This window comes from Schistocerca nitens, chromosome 2, assembly GCF_023898315.1.
Source record: "Schistocerca nitens isolate TAMUIC-IGC-003100 chromosome 2, iqSchNite1.1, whole genome shotgun sequence".
Lineage (NCBI taxonomy): Eukaryota > Metazoa > Arthropoda > Insecta > Orthoptera > Acrididae > Schistocerca > Schistocerca nitens.
Genome location: NC_064615.1, coordinates 196,903,541 through 196,919,641, shown reverse-complemented (window position 1 = coordinate 196,919,641; position 16,101 = coordinate 196,903,541). Strand labels below are relative to the sequence as shown.

Below are 16,101 nucleotides of genomic sequence, written 5' to 3'. Positions count from 1 at the left end.
CAGGGGTGGTTTTTAGGCATCCGGTGATTAACCTGCAAGCTTCTTTTAAAGCAGGGTCCACAGTCTTGGCATGTGTTGACCTACACCACACAAAGGATCCACACACTGCAGCAGAGTGCCACAGAGCCAAAGCTGTGGTTCTGAGAACCTGTGGTTTTGAACCTCGATTTGTACCTCTTAACGTCATGAGGATGTTATCTGTGGCACTGACTCTGTGCTTGGTGTTGGAGCAGTGTCTTCTAAAAGCATTGTCCCTAGGCACTTAGGGGTGAAATAATATTCCAAAAGAGTTCCATTCCAGTGATTTCCTTGAAGCCTCTGTATTCCTGAGATGGAAGGCACAAAGTTGAGATTTTGATGGATTTGGCTTTATGTGGATACTCTCGTAATACATCCCAACTTCCTTCACAGCGCTACCAAGGGTGAATTCTACCTTCTCGAAGGTTGCTCCCTGTCAAAAGTAGTATGCATGATATTTACAAAAATATACTCAGTCTTATAAAATCTGTTTCAATATTAAAAAATAAAATTTTACAAACATTCATTGACATTATTAAAAAATGTTTTTAAGGGATTAGAAAATTCAATTTGCCTCATTGTAATATTTTCTGTACAAAACCTTTCCTATATTTTCCAGCTCTGAGTATGCCAATACTTTGTCCACAGGATGGTGTTTGCACAAGGTCAACTATAATTGCGTTTAAACTATGAAGACAGTGTGACCATCCAAAAACAGCAAGGAGGTGCAAGACCACTGTCAAAGACGGACGTTTAAATGTGTATCCTTGCAGTCACGAGAGTGAGACTTAATTTCGTGAATGAGAATAAGGAATATAAATTCATGATACAAGGTAGAAGAGAAAGTTTACAAAAAGGTATAAGCATATGAAAAGATCCAGTTTGTTCGCTTCTACACTGCTTGACAAAAACTGAAGCACCCAGAAGACATCGCCGAATGTCGTTGCAACTTCGATAATGTACACACCATTGGTGGGTTTCTAAATGATCAGAACTGCAGTTCTCTGTGACAGGTACCAGAGTATTTTAGGGTTATTCCATAAAGTTTTGGAATCGCAGCCGGATCACGTTGACTTCTTGCCACAATATTTCGGCTGGCAAACGTCCAGCCATCTTCAGGTGAGTTTCCGCCACTGGTGACTCCTAGTTTCTTTTTTCCTTTATTGTCATTTCATTCCCCTGCTCCCTGTGGGCAGGGGTGGGCATGCAGCAGCACAATTTGCCGCTCTTCAGCTAAGAGTTTACATAAAATATCACAAAACAGTACATACATAAAATACGGGGATAAAAGATGAAATTTACAGATCACATGAGAAGGGGACACAATTGGAGTTAAAATATACAAAAAGGGGTACTTTAGCGAGGCACGTTTACATAAAATCCACGTACAGTTAAAATGGCACTCGATGAATACGTAGTACACAAACACTGGCGGCACGAATAACAATTAAAAACGGCGTTCACAGTACGGGACGACGACATTGAAGATACACTGCACTTATATTAACATACATGGTGAACATCAAACACAATCAAGCAAATGCATTTTAGTTTGAATCTGAAGGGCCTGCCAAGAGAGGAGAGGTCAGAGAGGAGGAAGAGAGGAAAGAGAGATGAGGGGTACACGGAGGAGACGGGCTAGGAAGGGGGCAAAGGGTGAAGTCGATAGCACACCAATGGGCTGGAAATGGGGATGGAGTGCAAGGACTGGGAAAGGAGAAGTGATAAGGGCAGGGAGGAGGAGGGAGTAGAGTGGGGTGGGGAAGGAGAGGGAGCTGAAGGGAGGAGGGGAGGGAAATAGGGGGGTCAGAGTTGGAAGCAAGGATAAATATTGGCGCAAAGCACATAATCCAGGATGGGGAGACATTGGAAGTTCCTTTGGGAGATGAGGTGCAGGGTGTAGAGATGGAGTGAGGATGGGACATATCGGTAAAGGTGTGGCAACAGGAGAGGAACAGAGACACCAGGGAGTGAGAGGAATCAAGGTGGCAGTTGGTGTACAGGATATGGATGTGTTCAAGGAAAAAGAGGAGATATGGGAAGGGGATGAGGTCACAGAGGTTTCTCATGGGGGACAGGATACAGATACAGAAAGCGAGGCGGAAGGGGAATACACTATATAATTTACGAGGGGTGGAGATCCAGGCAACTCTGGCAAAACATAGGATGGGACAGATCAAGGACTTGTAGGTATGAAGGATGGTGAAAGGGTGCAATCCCCATGTCCTGCCGGACAGGAGCTTCAGAAGTCAGAGTCTGCTGCGGGCTTTTCATTGGATGGTAAGGGGATGGTGAGTCCAGGCGAGGTGATGGTGAATGGTGAGGCCAAGGTATTTCAAAGTGGGGGTAATTTGGACAGGCCAGTTATAGATGGTGAGGTAGAAATCATGGAGCTGGAAAGAGGGGGTGGTACATCCTCTAATGACTGCCTGGGTTTTGGAAGGATTGATTTGAAGGAGCCTCTGGTTGCACCAAGTGGTAAACTGGTTTATATGAGCTTGGAGGGAGCGCTGGTACCATTGAAGGATAGGATAGTGTGACTCCTAGCTTTTTTTCTTTATTGTAATTTCAGGCCCCTGCCCCATATGGACAGGGGAGGGCTGGCAGTGGCACAGTCCACTGCTCTTCAGCCAAATGGCTTTACAAAAATACATGAAAGAGTTACATAAAAAGGGGGATCAAAGGGGACATAAAAAATCACAGTAAATGGAAATGATGAAAGTTAAAATATACACTAATACGGGGACTTGCACTGGGAGACAGTTAAAAAGTCAACATAAAGTTAAAAGACTACAGCTGGCGTTTTGTTGCGTACTTAAAATCACTGGAGTCAAACACAAAAGTCTTCACACAGAGCGAGACGCTTAAAAAAACCCACTGGAAACGACGGAACACTCACTAAGAATAAAAACTGCTGGTAGGGACCTGCCGAGGGTCTGGAGGCTGGAGAGGAGGGAAAAAGAGGGGAGGAAGGTGCGGTGGGGGGCTGGAAGGCGGGAGGAAGATGAAAAAGGGGGTCAGGAAGCGCACCAAGAGGAAGGAGATGGGTGGGGTGGGAGATGAAGAATGAAGACGAGGCAGGAGGGAGTGCAGAGACACAGAAGGGGTGGCACAGGAGATGGAGAGGGTGTAGGAGGGGGGGGGCGCAAAGGGGAAGGGATGGGGAGAGGGAGGCCTGAGCAGTAGGGGGAAGAATGTGAGCTTAGAGTTGGTAGGGGGGGCCGTGACTCCTAGTTCACAATTTCGGTTTTATAATAAAAACTGTCGCGGAAACGCATGCGCACTGGCGGCCGTCACAGGAGCATCCTCTATCGAAATCCGCACCCTCTGCGAATATTGCCGGCCGAAGTGGCCGAGCGGTTCTAGGCGCTACAGTCTGGTTCGAATCCTGCCTCGGGCATGGATGTGTGTGATGTCCTTAGGTTAGTTAAGTTTAAGTAGTTCTAAGTTCTAGGGGACTGATGACCTCAGAAGTTAAGTCCCATAGCGCTCAGAGCCATTTGAACCATTTTTTTGCGAATATTGTTCCATCTGTGGAGAGCAGGCGCATGTGTAAAGGTGAAACTACATCTCTTGTCGGAATGCGCGCTCGCGTCCGATGTTACCAGACGTGCCATTATGTATAAACTGTTTTCTCTCAAAGTAAATTAAAGAGATTACCGGACCCCAAGCCCTGTTCAATTGAAAGGCGCCGTCACGATTTCTAAGATTTTGTGCAAGACGTATTTCCACAGATTCTTCATTAACTGAATTCCAGAAGGATTCGCACGCGTTTCAGTACCTATTTTTGCTATAAAGCCAACACCGTGAACCAGCAGTCTCAAGCACCTGACACTCACTTGAAAACAGCTGGACGGTTGCCAGCCGAAATATTGTGGCAAGAAGTCAACATGACCCGGTTGCAATCCCGAAACTTTATAGAATATTCAGTACGCCAGGAAAACTTAAAGAATCACATCTGTGTTAGTGTTGTTTGTGTTTAGTGTCGCTGCCAGGCTTGGTAGGGTACATAACGAGCATCGGACGTGGAATGATCACTATGAGGGACACGGAGATCCCGCATATTCGTGTGAGACGGCGCTACCAGCACAGGATGGAATTTGAAAAGGGTCTCACTGTAGCTCTCCATTTGAAACAGGTAGTCGAATAGTGCATTATTCAGATTTGTGAGGCATTCGGATGTGATAGTGGTCTGATGTTGGACTGCATAGGAACGTGAGGGCAGACATACCCGTCATCAAGGTTATGGTCGACCACGTGTGACCACCATCACAGAGGATCACGGTACTATACAGGGTGTTACAAAAAGGTACGGCCAAACTTTCAGGAAACATTCCTCACACACAAACAAAGAAAATATGTTATGTGGACACGTGTCCGGAAACGCTTACTTTCCATGTTAGAGCTCATTTTATTACTTCTCTTCAAATCACATTAATCATGGAATGGAAACACACAGCAACAGAACGCACCAGCGTGACTTCAAACACTTTGTTACAGGAAATGTTCAAAATGTCCTCCGTTAGCGAGGATACATGCATCCACCCTCCGTCGCATGGAATTCCTGATGCGCTGATGCAGCCCTGGAGAATGGCGTTTTGTATCACAGCCGTCCACAATACGAGCACGAAGAGTCTCTACATTTGGTACCGGGGTTGCGTAGCCAAGAGCTTTCAAATGCCCCCTTAAATGAAAGTCAAGTGGGTTGAGGTCAGGAGAGAGTGGAGGCCATGGAATTGGTCCGCCTCTACCAATCCATCGGTCACCGAATCTGTTGTTGAGAAGCGTACGAACACTTCGACTGAAGTGTGCAGGAGCTCCATCGTGCATGAACCACATGTTGCGTCGTACTTGTAAAGGCACATGTTATAGCAGCACAGGTAGAGTATCCTGTATGAAATCATGATAACGTGCTCCATTGAGCGTAGGTGGAAGAAACTAACATGAGCTCTAACAAGGAAATTAAGCGTTTCCGGACACAAGTCCACATAACATCTTTTCTTTATTTGTGTGTGAGGAATGTGTCCTGAAAGTTTGGCCGTACCTTTTTGTAACACCCTGTATATGCTGCACATCGTGTTGTTGTTGTGGTCTTCAGCCCTGAGACTGGTTTGATGCAGCTCTCCATGCTACCCTATCCTGTGCAAGCTTCTTTATCGCCCAGTACTTACTGCAACCTACATCCTTCTGAACCTGTTTAGTGTATTCATCTCTTGGTCACCCTCTACGATTTTTGCCCTCCACGCTGCCCTCCAATGCTAAATGCACATCGTAACCCTTCACATCTGTGCCTGCCATCCGAGAACTAGCAATGTACTCCCCGCAACATTCGTTGTCATCCTGTACCATTGGTCCGAGACTAGCAGGAGTCAGTCTAGGGTCTTACCATCCAGTGCCACGCTGCCATTAGCACAACAACACAAACGGCTGTGTCATGAATACTGCCATGACCAGCAAGCATGGTGTCATATACTGTGTAGTGTCGGCAGACTTGCCAACACTACGTACACTAATTGAAAGAGGCGGCCAAGATGCACGCGCTAACTCACGAAAGATGGAGTGAGGTCTGAAACAGGAGACTTAATGAATGCTATAAAGAAAAGTACATATCTTCTGGACTACTTAACTTTTAATCCTTCCTTTGTATACATCGTTCTTGATGAGACATCCGGAGATTGTGGCGATACAAGTGCGACTCTTTAGATACAAGCTATCTAAGGCTAATGGGGCCTTGCTAGGTCGTAGACATGAACTTAGCTGAAGGCTATTCTGTCTCTCGGCAAATGAGAGCAAAGGCTTCGTCCGTATAGTCGCTAGCAACGTTGTCGTACAACTGGGGCGAGTTCTCGTACGTCTCTCGAGACCTGCCGTGTGGTGGCGCTCGGTCTGCGATCACACAGTGGCGACACGCGGGTCCGACATGTACTAATGGACCGCGGCCGATTTAAGCTACCACCTAGCAAGTGTGGTGTCTGGCAGTGACACCACATGTTGTTGTTGTTGTGGTCTTCAGTCCTGAGACTGGTTTGATGCAGCTCTCCATGCTACTCTATCCTGTGCAAGCTTCTTCATCTCCCAGTACCTACTGCAACCTACATCCTTCTGAATCTGCTTAGTGTATTGATCTCTTGGTCTCCCTCTACGATTTTTACCCTCCACGCTGCCCTCCAATGTTAAATTTGTGATCCCTTGATGCCTCAAAACATGTCCTACCAACCGGTCCCTTCTTCTAGTCAAGTTGTGCCACAAACTTCTCTTCTCCCCAATCCTATTCAATACCTCCTCATTAGTTACGTGATCTACCCACCTTATCTTCAGCATTGTTCTGTAGCACCACATTTCGAAAGCTTCTATTCTCTTCTTGTCCAAATTGGTGATCGTCCATGTTTCACTTCCATACATGGCTACACTCCATACAAATACTTTCAGAAACGACTTCCTGACACTTAAATCTATACTCGATGTTAACAAATTTCTCTTCTTCAGAAACGATTTCCTTGCCATTGCCAGTCTACATTTTATATCCTCTCTACTTCGACCATCATCAGTTATTTTGCTCCCTAAATAGCAAAACTCCTTTACTACTTTAAGTGTCTCGCCCCAGTTGTACGACGACGTTGCTAGCGACTATACGGACGAAGCCTTTGCTCTCATTTGCCGAGAGAGAGAATAGCCTTCAGCTAAGTTCATGTCTACGACCTAGCAAGGCGCCATTAGCCTTAGATAGCTTGTATCAAAAGAGTCTCACTTGTATCGCCACAATCTCCAGATGTCTCATACTGACCACATAATGACTTGTACGTTGTTACACTTAAAGCTTTTGGGAGCCATCAAGGGCACTCTAGGATGAGAAATCAGAGACACAACGCAGAGAGCAGGCAAAAGTGGTAGGTTATCGGAGCTAAATAATAACACTAGAGCTCTGCGAATTGCAGACGCTCTGGGCAGCTGTCCCAGGGGAAAATTTTCACTTCAGAGAATTAACTGGTAACTCAATGCACCGCCTAGACGCTGTTGTAGGGCGTCTCAGTAGAAGACGGCCAAGAAAAGGCACGTCTTAGCAGAGGCAGCGATCTTGGTACTTGTTCCTGATAACTGCAACGTCACTGGTATGACGTAATGGGCGAGTTGTGGCGCCCTGAAAGTATTCAGAGCTGGCGGCCTTCGCTTGGGCAGCTTGGCAAGCCGCGGCTCGTTAGCAACCACATGATGCCGCACAATGGCTGGACCATGTGGTCCATCGGCCGCATGGCTGGGATTTCCATGGTGATGCTGTGTTGATGAAGGAGACATGCAGGGAGTGACAAAGATGGCAGATGTTGTGAAACCTTAATTTCAAACATTTCACAGTTCGTATAGAAATTAATAGTAGCCAGATGAATCAAGATACCTCAAATAGAAACATGTACATTACCACTGGCTCAAATGACTCTGAGCATTATGGGACTTAACATCTGAGGTCATCAGTCCCCTAGAACTTAGAACTACTTAAACCTAACTAACCTAAGGACATCACACACATCCATGCCCGAGGCAGTATTCGAACCTGCGACCGTAGCGGTCGCGCGGTTCCGGACTGAAGCGCCAATAACCGCTCGTCCACAACGGCCAGCTTACATTACCGTTATTTGCACGACGATTCTGATGGTGTAATCAGATTTTCAGTATCTTTATTAGTTTAAAGCTTAGTATCTGATGATAAATTATACAAGTAACATCCAGCGACGAATTTCCAAAATCTAAACGGTTCATCTGATTTTGACGATGGACATGTCTTTAGAAAACTATTACTGTAAACATAAATTTGTATAAATTACAGGCATCTAACCTGAATAGTACATGAGTTATTGGAGGTCAAAGTGGCCGATTACTATCGATCGCGTCAGGCCATAAGTACTCCACAGTTACACGAAAAAACGGTAGCAGCATGCATATAAATATATTTATTCGTCTATGTCTTTGTGTATATCCGATACACATACTATTCATGAAGAAATTGGTCAGTTGTTTACTGTGTTTTTGAAAGCACAGGGATATTAGGCTACTGGCTTAATTCCGTTCTATTCCTTTGACATATGTTAATGTAATTTGTTTATGTATTTAATAATTTGTGTTAGAGCGTGTTTATGATCGATCTGTAGGAATATTTATTTAATTTCAACTTATTTGAATGTAAATCCAGTATTTCGTATGTGTTTCAATATGTCTGTGAGAAATGGTTCAAATGGCTCTGAGCACTATGGGACTCAACTGCTGAGGTCATTAGTCCCCTAGAACTTAGAACTACTTGAACCTAACTAACCTAAGGACATCACAAACATCCATGCCCGAGGCAGGATTCGAACCTGCGACCGTAGCGGTCTTTGTCTGTGAGAGTGCGTTGGCTTGTAGACATGGCGGGAGCGCTCTAGCCAATCACAGCGCTCGTTAATGGGAAGACTGTATGGAAGCGGGAATGTACAACACAGGACAGGGGAGTGCGAGACGCGAAAGCGCGACGTGCAGTCGCAGAAAATACTTGGAGAGTGGAGCAGTTAGCACGTGGTTGCGGGAGATAGAAATACTTGTAGTGCCGACTTGTGCACTTGTGACATTTCCGTGGCTTCTGCAGTGAAGACGTAGTACACATTTAGAAGTGAATATCTCGCGAACTACGTTGTTGTTGATAACTAATTACGTGAAGTTCAAAAAATGTTCAAATGTGTGAAATCTTATGGGACTAAACTGCTAAGGTCATCAGTCCCTAAGCTTACACACGACTTCACCTAAATTAACCTAAGGACAAAAACACACACCCATGTCCAAGGGAGGACTCGAACCTCCGCCGGGACCAACCGCACAGTCCATGACAGCAGCGCCCGAGACCGCTCGGCTAACCCCGCGCGGCATTACGTGAAGTGGGAATCTATTGTTTCCCTGATATTTAACGTATATTTTATTTAATTACTGGACCATCGGCACCAACAAGAGTTTTACGGTAATAAAGGGTATTCTTAAAGGTACTTCTGCTATCGTACCCATCATTTAAAGTCGTTAAAATACACTCCTGGAAATTGAAATAAGAACACCGTGAATTCATTGTCCCAGGAAGGGGAAACTTTATTGACACATTCCTGGGGTCAGATACATCACATGATCACACTGACAGAACCACAGGCACATAGACACAGGCAACAGAGCATGCACAATGTCGGCACTAGTACAGTGTATATCCACCTTTCGCAGCAATGCAGGCTGCTACTCTCCCATGGAGACGATCGTAGAGATGCTGGATGTAGTCCTGTGGAACGGCTTGCCATGCCATTTCCACCTGGCGCCTCAGTTGGACCAGCGTTCGTGCTGGACTTGCAGACCGCGTGAGACGACGCTTCATCCAGTCCCAAACATGCTCAATGGGGAACAGATCCGGAGATCTTGCTGGCCAGGGTAGTTGACTTACACCATCTAGAGCACGTTGGGTGGCACGGGATACATGCGGACGTGCATTGTCCTGTTGGAAGAGCAAGTTCCCTTGTCGGTCTAGGAATGGTAGAACGATGGGTTCGATGACGGTTTGGATGTACCGTGCACTATTCAGTGTCCCCTCGACGATCACCAGTGGTGTACGGCCAGTGTAGGAGATCGCTCCCCACACCATGATGCCGGGTGTTGGCCCTGTGTGCCTCGGTCGTATGCAGTCCTGATTGTGGCGCTCACCTGCACGGCGCCAAACACGCATACGACCATCATTGGCACCAAGGCAGAAGCGACTCTCATCGCTGAAGACGACACGTCTCCATTCGTCCCTCCATTCACGCCTGTCGCGACACCACTGGAGGCGGGCTGCACGATGTTGGGGCGTGAGCGGAAGACGGCCTAACGGTGTGCGGGACCGTAGCCCAGCTTCATGGAGACGGTTGCGAATGGTCCTCGCCGATACCCCAGGAGCAACAGTGTCCCTAATTTGCTGGGAAGTGGCGGTGCGGTCCCCTACGGCACTGCGTAGGATCCTACGGTCTTGGCGTGCATCCGTGCGTCGCTGCGGTTCGGTCCCAGGTCGACGGGCACGTGCACCTTCCGCCGACCACTGGCGACAACATCGATGTACTGTGGAGACCTCACGCCCCACGTGTTGAGCAATTCGGCGGTACGTCCACCCGGCCTCCCGCATGCCCACTATACGCCCTCAAAGTCCGTCAACTGCACATACGGTTCACGTCCACGCTGTCGCGGCATGCTACCAGTGTTAAAGACTGCGATGGAGCTCCGTATGCCACGGCAAACTGGCTGACACTGACGGCGGCTGTGCACAAATGCTGCGCAGCTAGCGCCATTCGACGGCCAACACCGCGGTTCCTGGTGTGTCCGCTGTGCCGTGCGTGTGATCATTGCTTGTACAGCCTCTCGCAGTGTCCGGAGCAAGTATGGTGGGTCTGACACACCGGTGTCAATGTGTTCTTTTTTCCATTTCCAGGAGTGTAGTACCTGCAGAATTTACTTAATTGCAATCTTTCATTTATAAATTACTATATATCATTCAAAATTCGCAATTGCCGAGTGATAGGAACCTTCGACCATTCGGTTCATATGTATATTCATATTGTATACTGTAGGCTCAGCAGTATTTGGCTTGTAATGTGGCAACTACATATCCCAGCTCCTAGACAGCGAAACCAGCCAAAACTTTTAATATTTCAACTTTGCATCAGAGGAAACGTAGTTGAGGGCCAACACCATTTCATTATGTTTTTTGAAAGCCCGCATTGATTTCACAGGTTAGAATGCTGCTACAGCAGTTCCCACCCACAGAAGGACGGAGGGCAGGGCCAAGTGATGTGAAACACCACTGCTGCTAGCCATAATAGGAGTGGCAATAACGTTTGTCTTTCAGCTGAACGTTGTTGATACCAAACTTGGAGTTTGTTAACGTAAAATCCAGAAGCATGCATACCTACAGATTAGGAGTAGGGGGGAAATACATTAATGGCCATTAAAATTGCTATACCTAGAAGAAATGCAGATGATAAACGGGTATTCAATGGACAAATATATTATACTAGAACTGACATGTGATTACATTTTCACGCAATTTGGGTGCATAGATCCTGAGAAATCAGTACCCAGAACAACCACTCTGGCCGTAATAATGGCCTTCATACGCCTGGGCATTGAGTCAAATAGAGCTTGGATGGCGTGTACAGCTACACCTGCCCATGCAGCTTCAACACGATACCACAGTTCATCAAAAGTAGTGACTGGCGTAACATGACGAGCCAGTTGCTCGGCCACCATTGACCAGACGTTTTCAGTTGGTGAGAGATCTGGAGAACGTGCTGGCCAGGGCAGCAGTCGAACATTTTCTGTATCCAGAAAAGCCCGTACAGGACCTGAAACATGCGGTCGTGCATTATCCTGCTGAAATGTAGGGTTTCGCAGGGATCGAATGAAGGGTAGAACCACGGGTCGTAACACATCTGAAATGTAACGTCCATTGTTCAAAGTGCCGTCAATGCGAACAAAAGGTGACCGAGACGTGTAACCAATGGCACTCCATACCATCACGCCGGGTGATACGCCAGTATGGCGATGACGAATACACGTTTCCAATGTGCGTTCACCATGATGTAGAAAAACACAGATGCGACCATCATGATGCTGTAAACAGAACCCGGATTCATCCGAAAAAAGGACGTTTTGCCATTCGTGCATCCAGGTACGTCATTGAGTACACCATCGCATGCGCTCCTGTCTGGGATGCAGCGTCAAGGGTAACCGCAGCCACGGTCCCCGAGCTGATAGTCCATGCTGCTGCAAACGTCGTCGAACTGTTCGTGCAGATGGTTGTTGTCTTGCAAACGTCCCCATCTATTGACTCTAGGATCGAGACGTGGCTGCACGATCCGTTTAGCTATGCGGTTAAGACGCCTGTCATCTCGACTGCTAGCGATACGAGGCCATTGGGATCCAGCACGGCGATCCGTATTACCCTCCTGAACCCACCGATTCCATATTCTGCTAACAGTCATTGGATTTCGACCAACGCGAGCAGCAATGTCGCGATACGATAAACCGCAATCGCGATAGGCTACAATCCGACCTTTATCAAAGTCGGAAACATGATGGTACGCATTTTCCTCCTTACACGAGGCATTACAACAAAGTTTCACCAGGCAACGCCGGTCAACTTCTGTTTGTATATGAGAAATCGGTTGGAAACTTTCCTCATGTCAGCACGTTGTAGGTACCGTAACCGGCGCCAACCTTGTGTCAACGCTCTGAAAAACTAATCATTTGCATATGACAGCATCTTCTTTCTGTCGGTTAAATTTCACGTCTGTAGCACATCTTCGTGGTGTAGCAATTTTAATAGCCAGTAGCGTATAAATGCGGCTGGCCAGCGGCGCCCTGGAGCTGGAGAGTGACTCGACAGATTAGCCTAAGCTTATTAATTGCTGGTGTATAGGCGGGCGACTATAGGAAGGGAGAAATTGTGCGCCGCCACGATTCTTTAAAAACCCTTATTTTTGCATTCAGAGGTTCTCAGTCAGAACGCTGGGATGCGGATTCCGTGTCGCTCGTGGCCAGCCTCGGTAAGCTCCGACACGTCTGTTTTTCTCGCTTGGAGTGCTGCTCTCAAGTTTGTACTTAACGTGTTGCTAGTGTTCGTTACTTCTGCTACCATCCGCACTCGTGGCTTCAGACACTAACTTCTGTTGTACAACCGATTGCCACCTTTGCTTTTTCTACTGTTTGGAATTAGCCTTCAGTGTATTAGTCAGATCACTCCGTCTTCAGGCCACGGGTGTCCTACCGGGACCATCGGACCGCCGTGTCATCCTCAGAGAAGGATGCGGATAGGAGGGCGTGGGGTCAGCACACCGCTCTCCCGGTCGTAAGATGGTATTCTTGACCGAAGCCGCTACTATTCGGTCGAGTAGCTCCTCAATTGGCATCACGAGGCTGAGTGCACCCCGAAAAATGGCAACAGTGCATGGCGGATGGATGGTCACCCATCCAAGTGCCGGCCACGCCCAACAGTGCTTAACTTCGGTGAACTCACGGGAACCAGTGTATCCACTGCGCCAAGGCCGTTGCTGTATTAGTCTGACCGCAAATAAATATTGTTAATCGGACCCCGAAATTCCATGAGTCTTCTGATGCAAACATCATGTCGAGTCCCGAAATCCGCGTCTCTCGTAGATGCCCTGTGGCAGTGTTTGGCGCTGATCATCAACCTGCCTTCACTGGAGATGTGTCTTTCTGCATTTGCTCCTCACCACTTGGAAATTGCAGACTGACCTTAGACCCCCTATCTTCCCTCTGTGTTGTGTCAGGACACAATATCGGACTGGTGATGAATGGCATCGCATTGTGTTCAGCGATGAATCAGGGTTCTGCACTGTCCCAGGTAGCCATCGTCGGCGTATATGGTGGGACCTCAGGAGAAGTCCCATTCCTCCAATTTTTTGGGGAAGCACAGATCCTTCACACACGGCACGTGTCTGTGACCTGTCTGCGTGATGCGAGGTACTCCAAAGGTCAATAAGATCGCCGTCCCGCCGCCAGTATGCACAATATCAAGGAGCAGTTCCAACAGTTGGGGGCCAGCTTGCCGCAGGAAACGATACAATGGATTTATGATACCCTTCCCAGTCTAATCAGTGCATGCATCCCGACCAGAAGGGATGCAACGTTATACAGATAAATGGGCTCATACTGCAAGGTTCCTGTCAAATTTAACTCGACCATCGTAATCACTGAAATGACATCGCATATATTCACAACCTGTGAAGTCTGATTTCGTTTCCTCATCCCCTTCTGGGGGACGGTCTGTCTTCACTGACTTACAGTGTATGCCATACCTCATAATATGGCTCTATGACTTCATCGTTAATTTGCCTACTTTCTTTTCATTGTGTTGATGAAACCTTATTTTCCACTGGCTGATGAAGTTCTTACGTATATATTCTTCAGTACAGTGACATAGGTTGATCAATGGAATTACGCATTTTGCTGATTTATGTCAATCGTTATCTCATAATCTATCAATCACAGGCAAAGCGGTAATTGATATTGATTTCTCTGTCGTGTACTCTCGATCACACTTTGCAAGTGGTCCATTGAGATAAATTCAGTATTGTAAGCCAGTTTGTTCCTTTGCTCGAATGAAATCCGACGATTTTTATTTGCAATTTTAGTGAATATCTTAGGCATTACAAAGAGGGAGCTGTGTGTTGTACATTTTTTTGTCTTATTTAGCTCCGTTATTGAGTAATGCAACAATTAGAGCGTTGTTCCATTATTTGCAAGTGAATAGATAGTAGATGGAAGTTTTCTGTTGGGTTCAAGGATCTAAAGAAAGAGGTGAGGACCTAATGGAAGATGACATCAGAAAATTAGCAGGAGCAATACGTATGTGTATCGTTCAAGACCATAATTCATAAAGAAGTCTGAATGAGACCTTTATCAAGGGAAGAAAATCAAATGATGATGTGACTACTTCATTTATTAATCCCTTATTTCAACCTCTAGCAATATTTAATAGGCACTGTCGAACATTCTGTACTCTGCAAGTAGATCTGCTCTGTTTACCATACAGGAAATCGTTTAAAGACAGACAAAAATATTGTCTTCTCGTACGTCCTCGACCACTTTGTAGACACCGTATAGAGCAATTTTGCTATCTGCACTGCCTTGATTACTACATACCACCTACTTCTCACTACCTAGAATCAACGTCGAATCAGACAGCATTGACTTTGCATAACACATCTGGACCACCGCACTGATAACTGAACGGTGATAGTGTAGTCGATTTAGATTAGTAGCCATGCATACCAGACCTGCCAGCAGCGGCATCTCTTGGTGACAACAAGCTGGAGAGGGTCAAAGTCATAGGATGTAGTCTTTACCTCAACCCAGACAATATCGTCTACTTTTTCCATGTATGTGTCAGGCATATACCTGACCTATCATTGGACAATAGAGTCCTCTCAACGATACAAGCTGTATTCAGAGTGAGAGTATGGAGTCTCTGAACCAATCAACGGTCTGGCACACAGTTTGTCCACAAATGTTTGGTGTGTGAACTGATATTACATTTGACAGTGGCATCCCTTCGCGGGTAGAAGTTGGAGAGGTCGAGAGTGAGAGTCTAGAGTTTCTAAATTAATCACAAGTCAAGCTTGTAGTTTGTCTTTTGTGTCTGGGAGGTGCAGAACAGCAAAGAGTGGAGGCATGAGTTGAAAAACAAGTTTAATCTCTCGATTGAAGTTCACACAAGATCTGAATACAAACACTGTCAGACGTAATTGTGCACTGAGTCCTATCACAAACATACAACACTGCCACTTGAAGTCTGTCTGTAGTTACAAGTGATGAGCCCAAAACTACGTGAGACTGCAGCCTGACTTCGCGTGAGCTTTTAACAAGTTTGGGCGCTCAGGGGTACACAGGCCGCCCATGAACCCAGGGTGGCGTGGCATGGCGTGATTGGCCCGCAGTCGGTAGGTTGCTATGTTCCATATGTAGACCATCGGGCATTGCTGGGGTTTCTGCGAAACTGGCTTAGGGGTGGTTGAGCCTGCGCTGTTAAGTGGCGCTGGTGCTGCCACATATCGGCTGTGAGCTGTACGCCATCTGATTCCTGGTCGAAAAAAGCTGTGAGCCTCAGTGCGGTCATTGATAATACAGCGTTGCCCACATATGACTGGACTGTATAACTGACCTTCTGTTAGACAGTGCCATCATCTGGAAAATACAAGTTTGAGAGGTCCAGGTTGAGAGGATTGAGTCTCTATACGTAGTGAGGTTACAGTGAGTAGCTTGTCCACATACATCTTGGTGGTGTCAGCTCACCTGCGTGTTGCTGTCTCTGGCGTGTGGAGTTCAGCCAGCACGACGTCGCTGTCCAACGCCAGGCTGAGGTACCTGAAGCGCTCTACCAGTGGCTGGGAAGCATTCGGCTGCGCTCGGCGCAGCACCAACCACGACACATAGCTGTTGAACTGCAGTTGATCGGAAGCCTGTGGACACAACAGACAAATACAGTCACACTCTCCCGTACCATGAAGCCCAAGAACTAAAACATTCCATAAACTTTTG

General features: G+C 46.8%; 1 protein-coding gene across 1 annotated transcript in view; it reads right to left on the bottom strand.

The window, feature by feature from the left end:
* The window catches only part of LOC126234919 (glutamate receptor ionotropic, delta-1-like), a 191,641-nt gene that overhangs the window by 124,537 nt on the left and 51,003 nt on the right, over positions 1 to 16,101 (bottom strand). The window contains exon 4 of the mRNA XM_049943659.1: positions 15,856 to 16,022. Coding sequence (XP_049799616.1) covers positions 15,856 to 16,022 — 167 coding nt within the window. The remainder of the gene's footprint in view (positions 1 to 15,855; positions 16,023 to 16,101) is intronic.